Below are 21,691 nucleotides of genomic sequence, written 5' to 3' on the forward strand. Positions count from 1 at the left end.
CTGAAGTGTAAGGTTTCAGAAAGCTGAGCGTTCAGTATTTGTCCATAAAGACATATTAAAAATGACGATGGAAGTTTTTCAGTAGTTTAGAAAAAAAAGAAAGACTTTGTGGGTCCAGATCACAGGCAGAGTTGGAGAGGGAACATTTGAAACAGTTGACGTTACATAAATTATAGGGAAAATTCAGTTATTTCAGGTAATGGGAAGAGCGTAGATGAAGTGGGAGAAACCAGATAAATGAAGAGCTTTGGGAGAGAAAGAATAGAGTAAAAACATAGAGAAAGCACAGTAAGAAAGCTCAGGCCAAGAATAAGAAATCACTGAAGAAGGAACATCAGTTCTCGTCAACTTCTATGCTAAAAATACTTAACTGAATATGGCTGCTGCTGAAGTATTACTAAGAACTGAAAATCCGTGAAAAGAACATAAAATGCCAAAGTCGTCAACAGTTTTTAAGTGTTACTGGGTAGGGCTATTATGCAGTTTCCTGTTAGGCAATTGTGGAATATTTTTGTGCGATGGTAATGTACATTGATGTATTTTTGTATTATAGGTGCATCAGAAAACATAAGAATTCTAAAAACATGGTTTCTGTCTGTAACTTTCTAACAGGAAGTGGATTTGATCAGAGGTCAGGTGCAGCAGCTCATTTCCTTGCCGATGTGGATGGCTCTACAACCTGTAAGCATAACGCTGTAAACTGGCAAAGCAATCTTCTAGGCATTATCAAAGTCCTATAAAGCGAATTCTTAGGGAATACCATCATGGAAGTCTAGTATTTAAAGCTGCCTGCATTGCTGTGGAATTATATTTTTGTGTGCTTGGTAAAATTCTCTTTCTTATTTGTTGCTAATTTCCATGTAGTTATAATTACTAATTAATTATGTAATTTTTCATAACGCTAAGTTCTGTTGCTTGTGGCTTCTTTAAGCTATAATGTAGATAAGGCCAAGAGATCACAGGGACTAGGGAGTGGAGTTGACATCTAGCAATGGCTAGACTCTCTAGCAGTATTACTGTCTTGTTTTATAGCAGTACTTCCTGAGATAAATCTGGGACAGCTATTTATTTGCTTGTTATATTTTTTTTTTCTGTTTTAATGAGAAGACTGGATTGTATTTTTAATCTCTTGTGAAAACAAGGTTCCTTGGTGACTGAATAACATTTTAATATTTCAGAAACGACTGGAACAAGAACTGAAAAAGACACCAAAACTAAGAAAATTCTGGAATCTAATTAAGAAAAATGATGAGAAAATGGATGAGGAGGCAAGAATGCAGTATGTTACAGAAGCCTTTTTTTCCTGTTAAATCCAAAGCCCTTAATACATACTTTTATTATGTTTCAGCTGAAATAAATTATTTCAACTAAAAAAAAGTTTTTTTTTAAAAAAAGATGGCCAGTAAGAGTAGATCATACGTGGTCTCCTGGAAACTATTTTGTTTTCCAGCAGTCTTTATGCAAAATTCTGTTATAGAACTTAGTATTTATTTTGATCGGTGAATTTGTGATACCAAATCTTAAAGCCATACAATGAAAGGCGTAAGAGAGTATTCATGTAGTTACTTGTGTTTTTTCATGTTTAGGTCTTAAGCAAACGGCTTACACAAGAATTTGAATAAATTTGTGTATATCTCACCAAAGTTAAATGTTCCAGTACTTTGTGTTGCAGTGTGGTAAGGTGTAGGTGGTGACATACATCTCCTCTTTGACTCAATAGAAGCATGGATTGCTACTCAGTTCTGCGCTTAAAAATGTAGTCTCTGCTAATCTGTCTGCCTGAATGCAGAAAGAAAATTTATTATCTAAACAGTTTAGGTGCCTTTCAAAGCAACCTGCTACCATTATATAAAATTTAAAGGAGCTAAATTTGTATTACTGAAAAAAATAGTTTACTTCTAGTCTGCATTTAAGGAATATTAATGTTTTTGTCATATTATTTTAGAGCATATCAGGAGAGAAGATTTCTTTCGCAGCTCATTCAGAAATTCATTTCTGTGCTAAAATCAATACCTGTCTCAGGTAACTGTGGTTCTTATGTTACTTTGTTATCTGGTAGTCTGTCTAAAATTCTTCCTTGTTGCTGAAGCAACAACCTCTTAGGATACCAACCTGAGGTTGGAGACCTTATCTGGATGGCTTTTAGTGAAATCCATGTCTGCCTGCATGGATTTCATTGTAAAATTAGTACTCAAATTTGTATATGCTTTAAAAATAAAATAGCAGAAAGCTACTTTAAACTTCTCTTTCTGTTCAGCATGGACTTAATAAAAAAAAAAATACCTCTGGGTACTGATATTTATTGTGTGCTTACAGCCTTCTTAACAGCATTAAAGCATTTCACACATACTTTGATGCCTTGTTAAACAGGTGGTATAAATGCATATCGTAAGGCTCTGTTCTGTTAGTACTGTTGATTTGTGGTAAGAACAAAAGCCTAAGTGAATTGAAATTCTGTGAGATTTGACTGTTTTTGATTTAGAAGTCATTGTGACAAGCAAAATTACGTGCTTGCCTGATTTAGAATGGAAAAGTGTTTATACAGGAAAGTGTTAGCCTTTTGACAAAAAAGGCTTATTATGCTCTAAGCACAGCACAGTTTAGGTGAAATCACTTTCTGGAGTTCTGCTTTTGCTCTTAAACTCTTAGCAAACTTCAGCTCTTAAGTGAGCTGTAAGGGGAAATTCTGTGTATTGTGTCTTCCTCAGAAAGGATACCTATTCCCTCTGTCTTCTCAGTTAACGCAAGACCTTTTTAAGAATATTTACGTTAACAGTTCTTTAGAGGCTTTAGGCAATAGATATTCATTAAAGTAGACTTGATATGTGTTTTGACATGATTCTGAAGGCTTCTTAGTAGTCACCACTGAGTACCTTTGGATATTGTCAAGGCCTTTTGCACACACCTTGATTGCAGCTTTTAAACAGGTATTTTTGAGTACCCGGAGTTAGACGTTCTTAAGACACTTAACAGGCCATTTGGTATCTTTCTGCATTTTTATATCTCGCGTTGCTTGGGTTTCTTGCAGGGTGGATAGTAATCACTCCTGAACCTCTGGTTCCGTTACATTCTTATAACCAAAATTTTTCTGGTTTGCAATGGAAGAAGGATTGTTTCAGAAAGAGAAGAATGTGCTAGTTAACTTTTCAATCTTGTTAAAAGCTAATAGTGGTATATTAGTAGCACTTGCTAGATTTTGAAAGAATAGGTCAAGTACAAACATACTGTGGTGTGGATCAATCACAAAAAAATTACTTTTTTTCTGTCTAGGTCCAATTTCTATGGACAAAGTTCATTATTGTGAGAGATTCATTGAACTCATGTTAGATCTTGAGGTGAGTTTTTAAATTGCTTCAACCTGTTTCCAGGTGTACTTCTCTAGATTTTAAATGCATAAAGTCATTATTACAGCCTTATTCCAATTAGCAGGTGGTTATGTCGCAGTTGTGCATATGGTTGCTTTTGTAGCAGTGCATCCACATTGGGAACTGACCAGTAATGTTTATAAACCAGATGAACTGTTAGAGAAAGCTAGCATCCTAAATTGCTCACCAAAGAAGACTTTGTTAATTGGAGTAGTGGTGATAATTCTGGCAATTGATGAAAATGTGTGACACTTTAATCTGCTAGGAATAACCCAGAAGTGTCCTTCTCAATGCATCATAGGTCACATAAAGTATCTTTTGTGTTGTGGGATATAGTCCTAGAAAGCGTCAGCAGTTCTGAAATGCAAACTATTGTTATTTTACTAGAATTCATTACTTAGAAGTAACAGTTTTGGTGATCTAGGTTTGTTACAGAATAATAGGAGGCAGAGTGAGATTTTCCAGTATTTTTCAGCAGATACTGAGAAAGCGGGACAATTTTAAGCTTCGCAGTACCAGAATTAAAAATAAAAGACATTAATTTACAATTTCTCACATGAGTAGCAATTTCTTTAAAATAACTTCATTTAGAAGACATTCTGAAATAAGACAGTGTTCTGAAACAGTAAGCCTAGGGAACTTTAAAACATCTTGATCTTTAACTGATACAGACTGTCCTCTGCTAAATCACTTAAGTAGCCTGTGCACTTGGGAGCAATTGAATGAATTCTTTAAGTTAGAGGTGGTTGTCTTAGGGATGTGTCTTAGGGATACTCTCATAAAAGAAAATACATATTTGAAGTTAAACTGAAGTCTGGCTGTTACGCAGAATGCTTAGAGGCAGGACACTTAATGTCGGTTTTCACTAGGTACTACAGGAAGGTTAGAATTCAGACAGTTTGAAGTGTGTTTAAGTGACGGGAACATCTCAACGAGCTGTAATTCCAAGTGTTTCTGCCTTGGTAGCATGTCCTGTGTTAATGGGTGCTTTTACCTATGTTGAGGTCTTTTTCAGAATATTACTGTTTCATCATATTACGGTATATAGACTGCCATCAAAACCTGGTGATTTGATAATTTGAAAGCAATGAGCCCATGGAAAGTTCTTAGGGTTTCCCGAGTTTGGTGTTTATAGTTACTGTGCAGGGCAATTAACATTTTCTACTAGAGATTATTTTCTTTATCTTAGTTCTAAACACCATGTTGATGCTTTTTGGCTAAATTCAGTCTGTAGATTCCATTGAGAACAACTCATTTTTCTCTTGAGTTCTTGAGGTGTACTGCTGTATGCTGTTGAACAGTTGCTACATATAGCAACTTAAGCTATTTACGTTGAGAAGAAATGTTCTCAGTTTTGTTTACAAAAAGCTTTTATAGGTTTTTAATTAAAATTTGAAAAATTCTTAGACCTAATTTGAATATCTTACAAAGTATAATAGAGACTATACCATATTTAGAAGAAGTACAGTTTGTAGTCTTGAGAAAGACAAGCATGAAATTAATGAAATGAGTATGGAAACCAAACATTTAAAACAATGTTGAAGACACTTGACATACCTTTGGTAGCACATAGTCATTATGTAGACAATAGTGCAACAATTGCTTTATTTAATTTACTTTTATTACTGGCAGGATGCAGTCTCAGTAATGGCAAGTTTATGCTGTGCTCATCAGTCATATAAAAGTCTGTGTTCATAACAGCTTGCCTGCATAAAACCGGTGTCTTGGCTTACATAAATGCTGCTTTAATATGAGAACCTCTGTTGGGGTATTAGAACGCTGTAGTTATTTACATATCTATCTTGATATGCCTTGAAATGGAAAACTATGAGAAACCATTTCTCACATTTTGAAGAATTGCTTATATTAATGTGAGGTTGTTTACCACAGGCTTTGCTTCCCACACGGCGATGGTTTAATACAGTGTTGGATGATTCCCATCTTGTTGTGCACTGTTACCTGTCCAGTCTTGCTAAAAGAGAGAAGGAGGGTCATCTGTTCTGCCAGGTGAGATAAAAAGATGCTGAAAATAACTTTTTCATTCTTACGCAGCTCTGAATACTGCACTTGTTTTGGTTTATATTTCTTTATTAAGACAGGCTTTTCTGTTGGATGCAAACTACATGTTTTTTTAAATCCTTCAGGCAGTATTTCTTACCTGTACCTATGTGTGTTGCTTGCTCTTACATTTCTTGTCCTCGTTTTGAACAGTTCTTAAAAGGACATTCTAGAAAACAGTGCAGCTTCTGCATGCTTTACCCCTCATGTAGCAGAAGTTGTCACCAATGCATTCTTCAGCGTTTTTTGACCTCAGACTGTTCTACAGTGCAGCAGTTTTTCACTGTTGTCCTTCGGTTTACTCAGTCATAGACAGTATTGCTATTTATGGCAGGATCTGGAGATCTGTCCCCTTCCCTGCATCGCAGTTGCTTTTCCTGCTGCTTGCTGTCCTTCATCTCTGGCATTTGTTCAGTTTCTCTGAGGGTCGTTATTGATGGAACACAAAGCCAGCAGCATATCTGAATAATTTTCTTCTTCTGAGCTCTATAATCTCGTTGAAATGTAGGATGAATTCCAGAGCTGGCATCAGAGAGGGCAGGAGGGAGCAAGACCTCTCCCTTTTGATAACAGCAAGCTGTAAGTTGGGTTCAGTGTCTCAGTGAACCTCTGGCTAGATCACCTTAGTGCAATTAGTTTCAGTTTCAAGTCCCAGTATGTAAAAGAAACTAGGTTGGTTGTGGGCAGTGCTGTAATTTCTGTGGCCTGCAAAATTTTGTGCATCAGCCAAGTATGAAATTCAGATACCACTCCTTAGTCCATTTCTTCTAAAATTTTGAGGAGCTGTTGTTTGCGCATGGTGCCCAGATTTTTCCTCTTGAATTGTGTTTTTGTTTGTGGTGGGGTGTCTCTTAACTGTTAATCCACTAATTTATATGGATGATGATGTTGCAGCTTTTAGATATGCTTAAATTCTACACTGGCTTTGAAATCAATGATCAGACTGGAAATGCTTTGACAGAGAATGAGATGACAACAATTCACTATGACAGAATTACTTCGCTACAGGTAGGCAGGTGATTAAGGGCTTATGGGAGGGAAAGGATTTGGGTTTGTTGTTTTAGTCTAAATTGCATCTGGAACAGGCTAAGTTATTTCCCAAAGCAAACCCCTTACTTTTCCTCGTGTGTTACAAAATAGTTTTAACTTGAGTTTCCTATACCATGTCAAAGACACTTTGGTGTTATGTGACTAAATAATGTGCTCAAGCAAAACATGACCACTTTTGATTTGATATTATTGAGATGAACTGCTCCCATTAAATCTATTCAGAAGGGAAAATTAAGTGCTGTAGGAAATGAATTTACAATTACGCAGTAGGTGGCACCATTTCTTCAAGATCAGCACACACATAGGGTAGCAGTAGTGGTCCCTTGTACATAAGAGACGAAATAAAAATTCACATTATTTGTAGTCATATAAAGATGGTTACACTTTTCAGAATTTTCCCCATCAGTTTTAACAAAAAAAAACAACAAAACAAGGAAGCATGGTGAAATTAAACTTGTTCCTTGTTTTTCTTAGTTGCCTACATGGCTCTGTTTCATTGTAATGACGGAACAGGTGCTGATAGGAGAGTGTATAGAAAAGACACTGTGTGGAAGCACAGGAGTAAAGATGGTGCTAACTAAGAAAAACCGATTTCACCTGGTTTTTATTTCTGTCCTAGTAGTGTCCACAGGGTGCTACATGTTATGAATCAGAAGAAGCTATGCTTTTTTATAACTATTTATGTAGTTATTAAGTTGTTTCATTAGTATACTTACATTCAGTTTTGGGGAATTGGTCTTTTGTAGAGAGCAGCATTTGCACATTTCCCAGAGTTATATGACTTTGCACTGTCAAATGTAGCTGCAGTAGATACTCGTGATTCTCTGGTGAAGTTATTTGGACCCCTTAGGTAAGTGATCACAATGAAATTTAACATGAAATCAAAATTCTTTGTTCTCAGTCTGCTTTAGTTTAACAAATTTCTAGCCTTTTTTCTTTCTGACTTCTCATGTGACTTCTCAGGTCTTTCTGCCTCGTCACAGTGCCTTTAGGTCTGCTGAAATAGTGAGACAGGGAGCGTTTGTCCACTAGTGGTGGAGTACTAGAATTCCAGTATAAGAAAAATATTTTTGTTCTCCTTTTTTCTAATGAATGTGAGAAAGTACTAATTTTCTAGGAAATAGCTAGCTGCTTAAAGTAATTGTAGCAGTGGTTAACTAATCTAATTTAATTACTAACTTTTTAAATTTAGCTTTTTTTCCCTCTGTTCTGTACAGAAACTACCACAGAAATCTTAGTATACCCCAGTGTTAACTGTACTGTATTGTAAATGCTGTGATTAGAAGGATGTGACAGAGGCAGTGTGTGCTCTATTTTTTGGTTCTGTTTTAAACTACATGTCTTGAAACTATAAAAAACACTCACACCTTGCTCTGTTTTTTGCAGGTGAGTGGTTAGCCTACACTTGTGGCTGAACGGGCTTCGCCCATGAAGTGCTCTAGAGCACTTTGTAACAATGCAAAAAATAACGTATCTCAAACTTCAGTTAAAATACTGATCTACAGTTGTTTGGTCACTGATTAAATTCATAGTTGCAATTCGCTTCTTAAGAAAAAAACCTAAGCTGTGGTAAGTGCTCTTCAGTTTCAGTGTGTCACAAGCTTCTGTTCTGCCTTCTGCTGTGCAGCTCAAATATTCTCCACCGGGTGGCGTCATACCTCTGCCTACTGCCGCCCCTTGCTGAGGGGGAAGACTCGAGCTATGACAAGGAGTTTCTGCTGGAGTTGTTGGTAAAAACATAATTAATATTGCTTGTATTTCTTCTTTTGCAAACTGAAGACGTAGATAAATTTAGTAACTACACTGTAGTAAAGTAGCCCTTTTATTACCTTTTGCTGAACCACTTGTGAACCACAGCAGTGTTATAGCAGTGAAAGGCATAGTAAGGTGAGGTTTAAAATCATATTAATTATTTGAAAATGTTTATTTATAAATGTAGTTCCCCTGAGAAACTAGTATGTGTTGTAATTGTAAAGGTCAATAAGCAATCTCAGCAATGGTTTTGAGTTCTGGAAAGATTTTTGATCTTTATGTAATAACCTGTTTGTCCCCTTTAAAAACAAAAATACCTGCTAAAGTGGATCTAGATATTCAGTACCTATTTGGTTCCTCAAGCCTATTTGAAATACTGTTTGATGCACATAATGGGTTTTTTTATAGTAAGTGTATAACAGTAGTACTGTAGGCTTCTAATTTGATATCAGTATTAGAATGGCATAGCTGTTTTTAACATCTTTTTTGTAGGCTTATTTTGTGGCTGTTGATTTTTCTTAAAAATTGTTCATGTACTTCCCTAAGGTTTAGACGGTAGTAATACGATGCTTGTGGATGCCATGGAGAGATACTTATTCAGGTGACATATTGTAATATGGGATGAGGTTTTTTCTACCCAAGAGGAAGTTAAGACTAGCTCTTGCTGAATGAGCGGTGTTTGTTAGCTGTTGACCGTGGAAAGCAAAATAAATTTTATTTGAAGTTGACTCTCTGCTAAGCCTTGACTGAATATTTTCTGTTGTGCCATACTCTGCTGAGCAGCCAAGTGGTTGACTCTAGTACTATGATCAATAGCTGGACTGTATGTATGTTTGTTCATCTTCTGATGTCACTGTGTGCATTTATTTATATGTAATTAAATAAAAAAAAAATTAAAACTTCTTAAGAGAGAGAAAATGGCAAGTGACCACCAGCAGTCTTATGCCTTAATGTGCATGTTTCAAAAGAGCTTTATTGTCCCTTTTTTAACTTAAAGAAGTTTAAAATACATCCTTTCTTTTAGGTATCCCGTCATGAACGACGAATATCTCAAATTCAGCAACTCAACCAGATGCCTCTTTATCCCACAGAGAAGATTATTTGGGATGAAAATATTGTACCAACTGAATATTATTCTGGAGAAGGTATGGTTAGTAGTTCGGTAAATGCTGAACAAGACAGTAAATGCTGCAGAAAAAGCAGTTGTGATGTCTGTGTTCATTCTGTCTTCAGAACTTACTGGAAGATGCCTAAGTACTGCATGTATCTTAGAGTAAGGTCAGCTTTTTTTTAGTTGTAAATCGGGAACCCTGAGATGAAATTGTTAGCAAGTTTATAGTTGATTTAAAGAAAAATCCAAAGGCCTATGTTTAGACAAAAAAATGTACTTGCTTGTAATCTAGGTAACAGATGTGCTGTACCGCACAGGAAGTTACTGTAAGGTGAAACAGGTTGTCAACCTGCAGCAGAAAAGCTGTTGTCTGTGCTTTGCTCTTAAGGTGAGGAAAGCTTTTTTAAAAAGAGGGGGGAAAAAGGCTAATGATGGGAGGAAGTTAACACTAATTATCTTACTCTTTTAGTTCAAGGTGCAAGTGTATGCTTAGTCACTGAAAGGTAGTGTATGCACCCGAAATTCAGAATCTAGTGTTACTGCTCAGTGTGCTCATGATCAAAGTAGCAAACTGCAGGTATTGCAAGCAAGGAGTTATTTAATTTTAAGCTTTGCGATAAACGGCACATAATTTTGTTCACCAGCTTTAAAAAACTGTTTTAATGTGGATCAAGAGAATTTTCATTGGGAATCTGAAAATTTTAATTTGGAACATGGAAATTCCAAATAACAACACATTTTTGAAGACTAGTATAAAGTATGTTTCTAGTTTGAGCAGGGAGTGTTCCATACCTTCCTCCATGTGGTTCTGATTCAGAGGGTTTTTTTCGTGTAGGTATAAGCCTTAAGTTCAGCTTCTTAGCATAAATGAGGTTTTCAGGATATATTCTCTGTGAACAAGTATTAATGAGAAGAATGAGATTCCTGAAATTTGATGCCTTTAGGTAGGCAGGGTTATAGGCAGCAAAACATCTTTTTCCAAACACATCTAATACAAATGCCATCTAGAGATCTGCCCCAGAAGAGTATGATGCAGGCAGTTAAAAGCTGGTTCAGGTTCTTCTGAATAATAGGTCTGATGATGGGGTTTATCCTTTTAAAAAAAAAAACCCAACAAAACAACAAAAATAAGACAAAAAAAGCCACTCCAAAACAAAAAAAGTGCAAAACCACAAAGCAAAAACCTCAAAATAATTTCTGGGAAATTAATACATAAACCAAGATTATTTTTTTTTATTGTATGTTCTGAAACATTCAGGTTCTTAAATACAAGTTAAGGCAGCTTTAATGTCATTCAGACCGTATTGAAAGGCAGCCTTTGCAGTACTTGTTCATGCAATGTGTGTTTATTTTGTGTTTTATTGGCCAGAAATATTAATCACATTATATGTATTATTGCTGGGGCTTGGGGGGGAGGGTGGAGAAAGCAGCTCATCTCACACCTGTTTCTGTGCTGTTTTGTGACTTTTAATAACGCATTAAATGTTGTTAATAGTGAAATGTAATTTTGGCAGGTAACAGTGGTTGCTAGTGGTTTCCTCCTTCTGTGGTGATCTCTTTTGCTGTTGTTATCTGTGTATTGATAGCAGTGTTGTGAAGCATTTCTGTTGCTGTCAGACTGTTACAAATATTTTCCTATTTTGCTTCTCTTAGTTTCAGTTTACACTTTCTCTTTTTAATCCCCATGTATTCTCCAGCCCTGATTTCAAGCAAGACAGTTTTGCTTCTGTGGTCATGGGTTTTGTTTGTGGTGTTCTCTCTCTCTCTCTTTCCACATATATATATATATGTATACTTAGCTAAAGTAGCTAAATTATTTTGGTCTAAAACTTAAATAAGAGTAATTCAGCCCAAGAAATATGAGCATTATTTCTATTCTTTTTAAAAAAATTAAGGAAGACCAATATCTGTCTTGATAAATGCTGTGCAGCCTTAAGAAGTGTTGCTACAGGCCCTGCCCTTTGCGCATATAACTGGCTTTATAGCACAGGGTTTGTTACTTGGTGTTGGGAAATGCGTTAAAAGTATTTTATCACCATGAGGCTTTCCAGAACAGAAATTACTGTGTTCTACCGCCTTTATTCAATGCCATTGTACCTTAGTGCATTTGAAAGCCAATAGGTAGTACATATAGCAGTGAAAGGTTTCAAGGATAATAATGCAAATGACAAAAGCCTGATGCTTTCACAGGTCTTGAGTATAGGTGTCAAACTGGGATGTTAGTTAGTAATGTTAAATGACTAACATTCAAGAATTTTTATTATTGAAAATTTGCATCTAAGACTACCCTAAAGCTATGCAAGCTTTAGGACCTGTCTAGGGGTTTTAATGCTCCTTGTTTAGTTAGAGCTAATCTTCACAGGTTTTTCATTCTCATAACAAACAAAAAAAAAAAAAAAAACCTATTATCAGTAACAGAAACTTTTGAGGAAAGTTGTATGTTAAAATTTGGTATCTTGGCTTAAAACTTTTTTCTACATTAATGATATTCGTGGCCTCTAATAAACATAAAAGATTGGGATTGGGGAATTGGTGGATAACAAATGGATTTTATTAGTTAATGAGCCTTTTTCATCATTACTTAATGCTGGCTTAATTCTTGTATTCCCAAAGTACCATTACTTTGCCCTGCATTTGATTTTTACAAAATCAATTTTGTTGCAGTCTGAATGCGGGGAAGGATTCAGTCTTTCAATAGTTCACTGTATTACTGCCAGAAGGATGAAAATTACTTTACTCTTGTGTGAACTTATGTAGAGAAAACCTGAAAAATGTGTGCTTTTTAGTAGTATATATTTATAAAAGTAGTTCTTAAAAGGTCCCAGGATAACAACTATGGCTGTTTCAGAATAACGTGTGTATGAATTTGTAGAACCAATATATTAATTCATCATCCTTTTTTATTTATTCTTCAAATACCTCTTGCCTTCCACCCTTACCCCCTTAGGCTGTCTTGCGCTTCCCAAATTGAATCTACAGTTTCTCACTCTTCATGACTACCTGCTGAGGAACTTCAATCTTTTCCGCTTAGAGTCTACCTACGAGATCAGACAGGACATCGAAGATAGTGTCAGTAGGATGAAACCATGGTAATATTAATTAAGTGATGCAAACCAGTCAGTTAACCTTGAGTTGTAATCAAAGTGCATTCAAGAATGAGTAACTGATGTTGTGTATATACTGAACACATAGTAACAACTATATTTTAAGTTATTACATAGATACTGTGTTTTATACTAAATTCTTCCATAAGGTGTTGCCATCCTGTGGGATCATTTTGCAAGTGTGTGTTAATACATATCCCTGTAGATGTGTTAGGACAGTATGTTGGATGCTAACAACCAACCTTTGTTGTGTTAAGATGGATGAGTTAGTTTTCCAGAAGTACTAAGCCTTGGCTGGCATTACAAAATCTGGAAACTTACCACCAACTCCTCTGGTTTATGAGAGGTGTTACGTTACTGAGTATTCTTGGATTTGCCATCTGCTACATTTTGATCCTCTTTAGATTTCAAAGGATCATTTGGTGCGATACCTGTTGTAATCAGTAGCTGCTTTTTGTTATCTTCTCTTTTTTTCTTCTCTCTGTGAGGTGCTGGGTTTTTTTATAATAATGCCACCATAAGCTACCTTTTGTTTCTTGAAATGTAAGAACAAGTCAGTTCATGTTATGCTTCAGTTCCAAAATGAAGGATTATGTGAATCTACCTCAGTAGCATGTAAAATTTAAGACTTCTACTTTTGTCTTAGAGCTGACTGTCAGGTAAATTGTTTCACGGTTTAAAAAGAGAACTGAATCTTATCAGATAATGACTAACAAGCTTTTGTGTTTGGGATTTTTTTTGTTTGTCTTTGGTTTGGGGTTATTTTTTAGGTTATCGGAATATGGAGGTGTGGTCTTTGGTGGATGGGCCAGGATGGCGCAACCCATTGTCTCTTTCACAGTGGTGGAGGTGGCAAAGCCCAATATTGGTGAAAACTGGCCCATGCGAGTACGAGCAGATGTTACAATTAATTTGAATGTACGAGATAACATCAAAGATGAATGGGAAGGTACTTATATTCTTTGAAATAAGGTGCTCATCAAAATACACTTTGATGTAAGCTTATTTGTAAGAAAGGTGCTTTTTTTTTTTATCTGAGATACAAACTGGATGACATCAGTCTTGAAATAGTAAACATTCTGTTCCTAATGGACAAGTAAATAATAACTTCCATCTTCATTTTAGGAAATTATAAACTTCTTAGACTCAGAATTTGGGTAACTGACTTTCAAACAGCGCATTAAGATTGGTAAATTTGTAACTGTAAGATTCTGGCCTTTACAGGGAATATGGAAAAGTAACTTAGCATTGTAATTAGTATGCATGCTAATAATGTCATATTGAAAAGTAGTGGGGAATGTGGTATCTGTCTCATATGCAAGTGGCGAGCACAGATTTTGGTTTAATTCAGACCAGTGCATTTTAATAGTTTTCAGTATATTTGAATGTTGTTAGGAAGTACTGACTGTACCAAATACTGTTTTCTGTAAGGAGCCACAGGTGATGCTTCTTTTGCTTGGGGAATTGAACTTTAGTTGACTGTGTTGGCAAGTGGCATAGAGGCATGTACTTGGATTATCAGTAAATGTCATTCCCTTCTCTTTTGTTAGAGAAACCTATTAGATGTGCTGGAGCTGCATAGTGTGATTACAGGACATGTAGTAGAAATGCTAAAGCTGGAGCATGTGATAAACGAGCAGATATAAGTTTGGGAATATAGATTTCTATTAAAGTACAAAAGCTGGAAGGATGGCAGCAGACTTCACTATACTGAAGGTAGCTCTATAGTGGTGCACCTAGTTTTTTAAATACTAGAACAGCCTCTGTGATTTCAAAAGCACTAATGCCTTAATTTAATCAAAATGGTGAGGAATTAATGAATCGTTACCTGACATAGCAAGGTCTTAATGAAACTGCTTTAGTTTGGATAATATCCGGTGTGTAATGAGAAACTATTTGTTTCTTGAAAAATACAGCATGTTTACTAAATTTTGAAGGTGTCTTAGATCTTTGAGCACCTGTAGATATGCTGGAGAACAGGATTAGTGTTCAAAATTACGTTAGGGAATTGGAGAAATTCTTAAAGTAGGCTGTGGATTAACAGGGATGAATATTAAGATTCTAAACTTCAGAACAAGTCACATCAAAAGCGAATATTACTTCACAATATATTACTACTGAGGGAGAAATTAAAACACTCAACCAAGTCATGTCAGGATTTATAAACCGGAGTGTAGCATAGAAACTAGTAACTTTCAGTGACCTTTTACCCTATTAAGTAGATAACTAAAGTAACTTTGTTTAGGATTTTGTGCCCAGTTCTAAGCATGGCACTTAAATTGTAAGAAAAATAATAATAAATTGGAGATTAGTCCAGAAGAAAGCAATGAGAACGAGAGAGTAACAATACACATGACCTTTTGAGATAGGTCATGTAACCTAAGTAAGATTATTGGGAAAAGAATAATCTTGAAATAAGTTTATTGTCATAAAACAAGCAGTCGGTTTTTCCTTTTCATATCTGATAGTAATGTGCAGGAATAGTGAAAAAATGACATTATCCTGTGGTTCTGTATCATCAAAGTTAAAGGCATATTTTGAAACAGAAGACATTATTGTCTAAACAGGTGGGGTTTTATTTAAAAGATTTTTTGTGTATATACGGAATGGATAAGTGAAATGACTTTCAATCAGATCACTGAATGTTCCTTTTTGGAATCAGGTCTGCGTAAACATGATGTCTGTTTTTTGATTACGGTACGTCCCACGCAACCTTACGGCACCAAGTTTGACAGACGACGACCTTTTGTTGAGCAAATTGGCCTGGTGTATGTCAGAGGCTGTGAAATCCAGGGCATGTTAGATGAGAAGGGACGTGTTATTGAAGAAGGTACGATATACCAAAACTTGTTAGAAATAATTTTGTTGTTAACAGCCTAATCGTTGACTTGCTTCTCTTTTAAGCAATACTCACTGAATTCATTACCTGCTTGAAAGAAACAAACCAATTCCGTAAGCAGCCTGAGAAAAGTTAACTAGTTTCCTCTGGTAAAATCTGATGCAATTTTATTGATTAAATAAATACAGTACATTTCATTATTAGGAATAAAATAGCTTACATTCAAAAACTTATTAGAAATGGGATGATAGCATCAAATAAGAATGCTTGTAATGCAGAAATTGGTTTAATCAATGGAATTTGTCTAAATTTCACTTCAGGAATGATTGTGTATCACTTATTTGAATGATAATCTGCTTTTAGCATTAATTCAAATTCTGATCTTACTGTTCCATTATGGGCAGGACCAGAACCCAAGCCAAGACTTAAGGGGGATTGCAGAACATACAGAGTATTTCTGGACCCAAACCAGTATCAACAAGACATGACCAATACAATCCAAAATGGAGCAGAAGATGTTTATGAGACATTTAATATAATAATGAGAAGAAAACCAAAAGAAAACAATTTCAAGGTAAGGTACTTGCTCCTTGACTCTTAGGATAAGAGTTTGTCTGAATATGCCGTACTCAGCAGTACTGAGACATGTTCATTTTAGATGCACATAGTTAGGCTTTTGCACATGGTTTGGCACTGGATTACTTCAGGAAGTTAGAGCACGTCAGCTGGTGATAAGTTGCTTCTGCAGGTAAGTACTGAAGTAACTGGAAACCAAAACACTCCTACTTCACTTAAGTGTATAATAAAACATAAGTTTAGAATTTCAGTCTTTTAGCAGGTAACTTACAGGTTAGTGTATTTGGCCTTTTGGGTAAAGGGAGTATGTGGAACGTTTTTGTTACCTGGTATCATAATGGACTGTAGGAAGAGGAAGTAACTAATCAAAAGGTGTGGATCAGAAAAGCCTGTTAGCTTTTGGGAACATCACTGGGTCAGTTTCTTATCAGGCTTTGGAGGGTGTCAGATGAGGATTTTAGCACTTGATATATTTGATAGTCCTTAAAGAGAATGTATGCTAGCTTTGTGGAGTGAATGATGGGGTTTTTGCCTGCCGCAGCAATTTTCACATGGTTGCAGTGCATGATTCTTCAGCATTTTACTTCCTTGGTATCTTTTGTCAGGAGAGTTTTCATGGAATTTGGTCAGGGTTGCAGATAAAGCTGCTGCTAATACATGATGATACTCTGTATTGCCTATAAGTAAGATTAAAATTATGCACACGACTCTAGTTCAGTTTTACATATAAATTCAGCAAATGTTGTATTTCAGGAAGCTTATCGGTACCTTAGCCTTCCTTGCCTTCTGTTAAAGCAAGTGGAAAGTTTTTCAGCAAAGTTGATGTCTTTGAATTTCTAGAATTGTGAATAGGTCAAAATTAAATCTAATTTCAAGTGGTCTGTTTTTTTTGATTAGGTGGTGTAATTACAGTATCATAGAATCACTTAGGTTGCAGGGCAACTCTGGAGATTATCTAGTCCAAGACCCCTGCTCAAAGAGGGTCACCTGCAGCAGGCAGTCTGGGGCAATGTCTAGTTGGGTTTTGAGTATCTCCAAGAACTAAGAATCCAGAACTTCTCTGGGCAACCTCTTCTAGTGCTGAATTGTCCTCTCAGTAAAAAAAGTGTTTTTTTGTGTTCAGATGGAATTTAATATGTTTTAATTTGTGCCCATTGTCTCCTGTCACTGGACACTACTGAGAAGAGTCTGGCTCACTCATCTTCATTTCATCCTATCAGGTATTTATCATGTTGATATAATATCCTCTGAGCTGTCTCTTTTCCAGACTGAACAGTCCCAGTTCTTCTGGTTTCTCCTCATGTGAAAGATGCTCCAGTCCCTTAATCCTCCTTATGGCCCTGCACTGGACTCACTCCCATAATTCCATGCCTCTACAGTTTTTTTTTCTTTTTTACTAAGTAGCCCAGAACTGAACACAGTGCTCTGGATTCGGAGATGGTCTGCCATTCAGAGGGGCCTGGAGAAGCTTGAGGAGTGGGCCCATGTGAACCTCAGGAGGTTCAAAAAGGCCAAGTGCAAGGTCCTGCATATCAATACAGGCTGGTAGATGAAGGGATTGAGAGCAGTGCTGCAGAAAAGGTCTTGGGCATACTGGTGGGTGAAGAGCTGGGCATGAGCTGGCAACGTGTGCTCACAGTCTGAAAACCCAACCACAGCCAGGGCTGTATCAAAAGAAGTGTGGCCAGCAGGTTGAGGGAGGTGATTCTGCCCCTTTATTCTGCCCTGGTGAGACCCCACTTGGAGAGGCCCCAGAGGAAGGTCCCAAAAGTGATCAGAGGCATGGAGCACCTCTTCTGTGAGGAAAGGCTGTGAGGGAGTCGGGGTTGTTCAGCCTGGACAGGAGAAGGCTTTGAGGAGACCTTATTGCAGCCTTTCAATACTGAAGGGAGCGTTTGTAAGAAAGATAGGGATAGACTTATTAATAGGGTCTGTAGCAATAGGATAAAGGGTAATGGTTTTAAGCTAAAAGAGGTTAGATGCAGACCAGATATATGGAAGATATTTTTTACGATTAAGGTGCTGAAACACTGGAACCGGTTGCCCTGAGAGGTGGTCGATACCCCATCCCTGGAAGTATTCAGGGTCAGGTTGGGCAGGGCTCTGAATAACCTGATCTAGTTGAAGATGTCTCTGCTCACTGCAGGAATGTTGGACTAAATGACCTTTGAATGCTCCTTCCAACCCATATTATTCTGTGATTCTATAGTTCAGCCTCAACAGTGCTGTGCAGAGAGGAGGGAGCACCTCCCTTGACCTGCTGGCAACTTCTTAATGCAGCAAAAGATACTGTTGACCTTTTTTGCTGTGAGGGTGCATAATTTCGTGTATCTGAAAATATTTTGTATGTGTATGCTCAGTTTCTTTGCTGTTTAGACTTTTGAATCTTTAATGTTCCTTGAGTTTTCCATTACGAAAATGCAGTGTGAATGAAAAACCACCTTTACTTTTGGTGCCTTAAAATCATGCTTTGCATAATTGAAGTGGTTTTCATTTTAGAGGAATCTGCAGCAAGCTCTGACCAGATGGATACAGAGGGAGGGAGGAAGACTTTGACTCTTCTGTATCTAGAAAGATGCCTCTGGTGTGAAGCAGTAGTTTGCAGTTTGCAGAGAGGATTCTGGTGCCATCCAGCTGTGGCTGGTATACTGGAAGTAATTCACAGAGAGTCCTTTATAACTTTAGATTTAAAAAAAAACCAGAACTGATTGTTAATGCTATGTGTCTGTGTCAGATTCATTTTACATTATAAGCACAAGTGCTCTCTGCCAAAGCCTGTTGGTGTTCTGGCACTGTTTCCTCTGCTGAAGAGCAGATGCATGGTGTTCTAAACCAAGTTTCAAGTAGGGTGGTTGCTGGAGACTTGCCACTGAAGTAGGTCTATTAACAGGAAGACTAAAGTTCAGCTACCTCTTAGTTAAAATTAACATCCTCTGTGCGAGGCCAGGGTCTTGAAATTGGTGTTTTCGTGGGAGAGGGAAAGGAGAGAAAATACTGACATAACCACAGATGAGTAGAGAAATTAATCTGGGGGTGAAGACCAAGGTTTTGGAGGGAAACAAGCTGGCCGGAGGGATGGAATTTATAGGGTTGAAAGAGAAACTTTAAGATGCTTGAGGGTCTTCTGTGTCATTTTCCTGTGTCATCCCCAACCCCCACCCCAAGTGTTCTGGAATGAAAACCTTACTGGTGATTATGGTCCTCATTACTAACAGGATAGCTGAAGAATTACATCGTTTGACACTGGTGTCTTGTTGCATATATATACTCTGTGTGTGTGTATCTATATATATACTCAATCTAACAAAGCACCTATCAATTAAAGACTGTTACATACTAGCATCTTAGAATGGGTTTGATTAGTCTTCACTATGTCATGTTTTCTTGGTAAAAAGTCAATCTCTCCAATCATATTTTTTCTATTTTTCTAATTTGTAGGCTGTTTTGGAGACTATTAGGAATTTGATGAACACAGATTGTGTCGTTCCTGACTGGCTGCATGACATCATTCTTGGATATGGAGACCCAAGTAGTGCACACTATTCGAAAATGCCAAATCAGATTGCAACTCTGGATTTTAATGACACTTTCCTGTCCATTGATCACTTAAAAGCTAGCTTTCCTGGATACAATATTAAAGTGACTGTTGACAATCCAGTTCTGCAAATACCTCCATTCAGGTGATCTCAAAATTTCAAGTACTCCTGGTCTGATATTCTTGCTGAAGTGCATTGTCAGGTGCAGTTGGGTTCCGTGGTTGAAGTGAGGTGCTGCTTCTTTAAGGAAAGACGTTAATATGTTAATATTAAGATTTAGATAGCTATGTAACAGTTAACTGTACTGCATTTTGGCTCAGGACCAGCTTCTGCTCTGTTCTGTGCAAAAATGCATCAGAGCCTTGCTTGTAGATCAGCCTATTGAATGTATGGGAAAAGCAGCAGTATGAAATAGAATCAAGACATGTAGTATTTGCTACTGCATGATGCTATCTAGCCTCCTCAAGTTCAGCTTAAAGATTTTTAATTACATAGTTCCCTTACATGTCTCATTAAAGCAAGCTAAGAGCAGCAATTTCAACATCAGTTAAAATATGAGCTTTTGGAAAGACCATTCAATCAAAATAAAGAGTTGTCTGAAATCCCATATTGCTTATTTAATTTAGAAATGGTTCCTGAAATAAGATTCCCACCTTTGACCGCTAACTGAGATATATACATGTTATGTTTCAGTGGTACTGTTGTCCAGCATATTTAGACTTGACAGTTGTGTCCCTGCTGGTGGACCTCCTTTGACTCTGGCAACTGAGTTTCACAGTGCGTGGTGTAGGAGAACAGTTTCTTCAGTCCAGCTGAAGAAACTATATTTTTCTCCCTTACAAGTTAATGAGAGTTGAAATATTTTTCCTTTTGAAGGAATAGATTTGACTGGGGAGGGAAGAGATGGCTTCCCCCTGCACCAGTCAGCTCTTATCACGGCTAAACTGAATCTTGAAAAGCAGGGAGGTAATCTTCCTTGCTTGCTTTTTTTTTTTTTTTTTTTTAAACATTGCATGTAGAATATGTGTGGAGAAGGCACTAACATTATATAATGATACAAAAATAATCTGAAGGTATAAAGACAAGACACCATGCACAATTTCCCTTGATGGACTAGTGTTCATTTTCAGTTCATGGATTAAAACACAGATACCCCTCTTTATGAAAAGTGATTGCTTCATTTGCCCTGTAAAGAGAGTAAGATTATTGCTGTTAAGGATGTCTGCATTGTTGTCTCAAGGTAATTCAATAGCTATTGGAATTCCTTCACCATGATTTGTTTCTGAATTGGAGAAGCTTGCTAACATGTAATACAGAGGGCTATACAAAAAATTGAAAGGGAGGATGAAAGGCGTAATCTGTTGGGGCAGTTTAGAACATTGATGTCTTTTTGTGGGGAAAAAAAATTGTGCAACAGTTCTAGAACAAAATCAAGTTATTACTGCTGAGCAGAGTGTGTGGTGGCTTTCTATTACAACTTTACTCCTGTCCCTTCCATTTTCATTTATGAACTTTGTGCCTTCAGTGCTTTTCCAGCTGGCTGTCAGCACTGCTCCTGGCTTTTCAAGCTATGTAAAGAGCACTGTTGACAAACTTTTCTGTCAAATACGCTTTCTTAAAATCTGCTTCATCAATTTATTTGTCATTCCTTTTCCTTATCCTCATTAATACTTTGTCATTTGCAGCTCTTAGTTTCCCTGCTGTGTGAAAGTTTGACTTAACAAAAAAAAAACTTTTCTGTATAAACTTCTAAGACAGTCTGGTATCAGTGAATGTGTTGAAGTGTAGTCTTAAATTGTGTTACAGGATAACTTTCCCAATAAAGGGAGGTAAAGGAAAGAAAAGAAAAGAGGATGGGAGTGAAGAAAAATCTGAAGAAGCTAAAACACTGGTTGTAGAGCCTCATGTCATTCCAAACAGGGGACCATATCCATATAATCAACCAAAACGGTAATAAACGAATGAGAATTTACTTACAAATGGTAACACGTGCATAGCAGTTAATTTTCAAAAGTAATTAAAAAAATAATATTGTTGGTTATAAAAAAAACATCATTTTTATTTCAGTACTAAAAGAAGATTTGAATATGAGACTGTTTTGGTTTTTTACATTTAAGTGAAACTCTTACGCCCTGTCTGTTTAAAAATTTCCCTTGTAGAACAATGAGAAATACTGTCTTTTAGTATTGTGTCAGGACTTTGAATATTAGGAGAATCACACCTAAATAATTGTACGGCATTTTCGGCAAATAATAACAGAAGACAGACAATCTTTTAGATGGGGTGGTTTTGCTGTCACG

General features: G+C 36.7%; 1 protein-coding gene across 1 annotated transcript in view; it reads left to right on the forward strand.

Annotated features, from left to right (window-relative positions):
- Positions 1 to 21,691, forward strand: part of AQR (aquarius intron-binding spliceosomal factor) — a 55,548-nt gene that overhangs the window by 7,991 nt on the left and 25,866 nt on the right. Inside the window, exons 7-21 of the mRNA XM_040602547.1 lie at positions 613 to 681; positions 1,179 to 1,279; positions 1,946 to 2,022; positions 3,271 to 3,335; positions 5,256 to 5,372; positions 6,318 to 6,431; positions 7,220 to 7,323; positions 8,101 to 8,203; positions 9,250 to 9,370; positions 12,284 to 12,425; positions 13,211 to 13,389; positions 15,103 to 15,270; positions 15,684 to 15,853; positions 19,294 to 19,535; positions 21,198 to 21,341. Of these exons, the coding sequence (XP_040458481.1) occupies positions 613 to 681; positions 1,179 to 1,279; positions 1,946 to 2,022; positions 3,271 to 3,335; positions 5,256 to 5,372; positions 6,318 to 6,431; positions 7,220 to 7,323; positions 8,101 to 8,203; positions 9,250 to 9,370; positions 12,284 to 12,425; positions 13,211 to 13,389; positions 15,103 to 15,270; positions 15,684 to 15,853; positions 19,294 to 19,535; positions 21,198 to 21,341 (1,916 nt within the window). The remainder of the gene's footprint in view (positions 1 to 612; positions 682 to 1,178; positions 1,280 to 1,945; positions 2,023 to 3,270; positions 3,336 to 5,255; positions 5,373 to 6,317; positions 6,432 to 7,219; positions 7,324 to 8,100; positions 8,204 to 9,249; positions 9,371 to 12,283; positions 12,426 to 13,210; positions 13,390 to 15,102; positions 15,271 to 15,683; positions 15,854 to 19,293; positions 19,536 to 21,197; positions 21,342 to 21,691) is intronic.

Source organism: Falco naumanni, chromosome 7 (assembly GCF_017639655.2).
Source record: "Falco naumanni isolate bFalNau1 chromosome 7, bFalNau1.pat, whole genome shotgun sequence".
NCBI classification, from domain to species: domain Eukaryota; kingdom Metazoa; phylum Chordata; class Aves; order Falconiformes; family Falconidae; genus Falco; species Falco naumanni.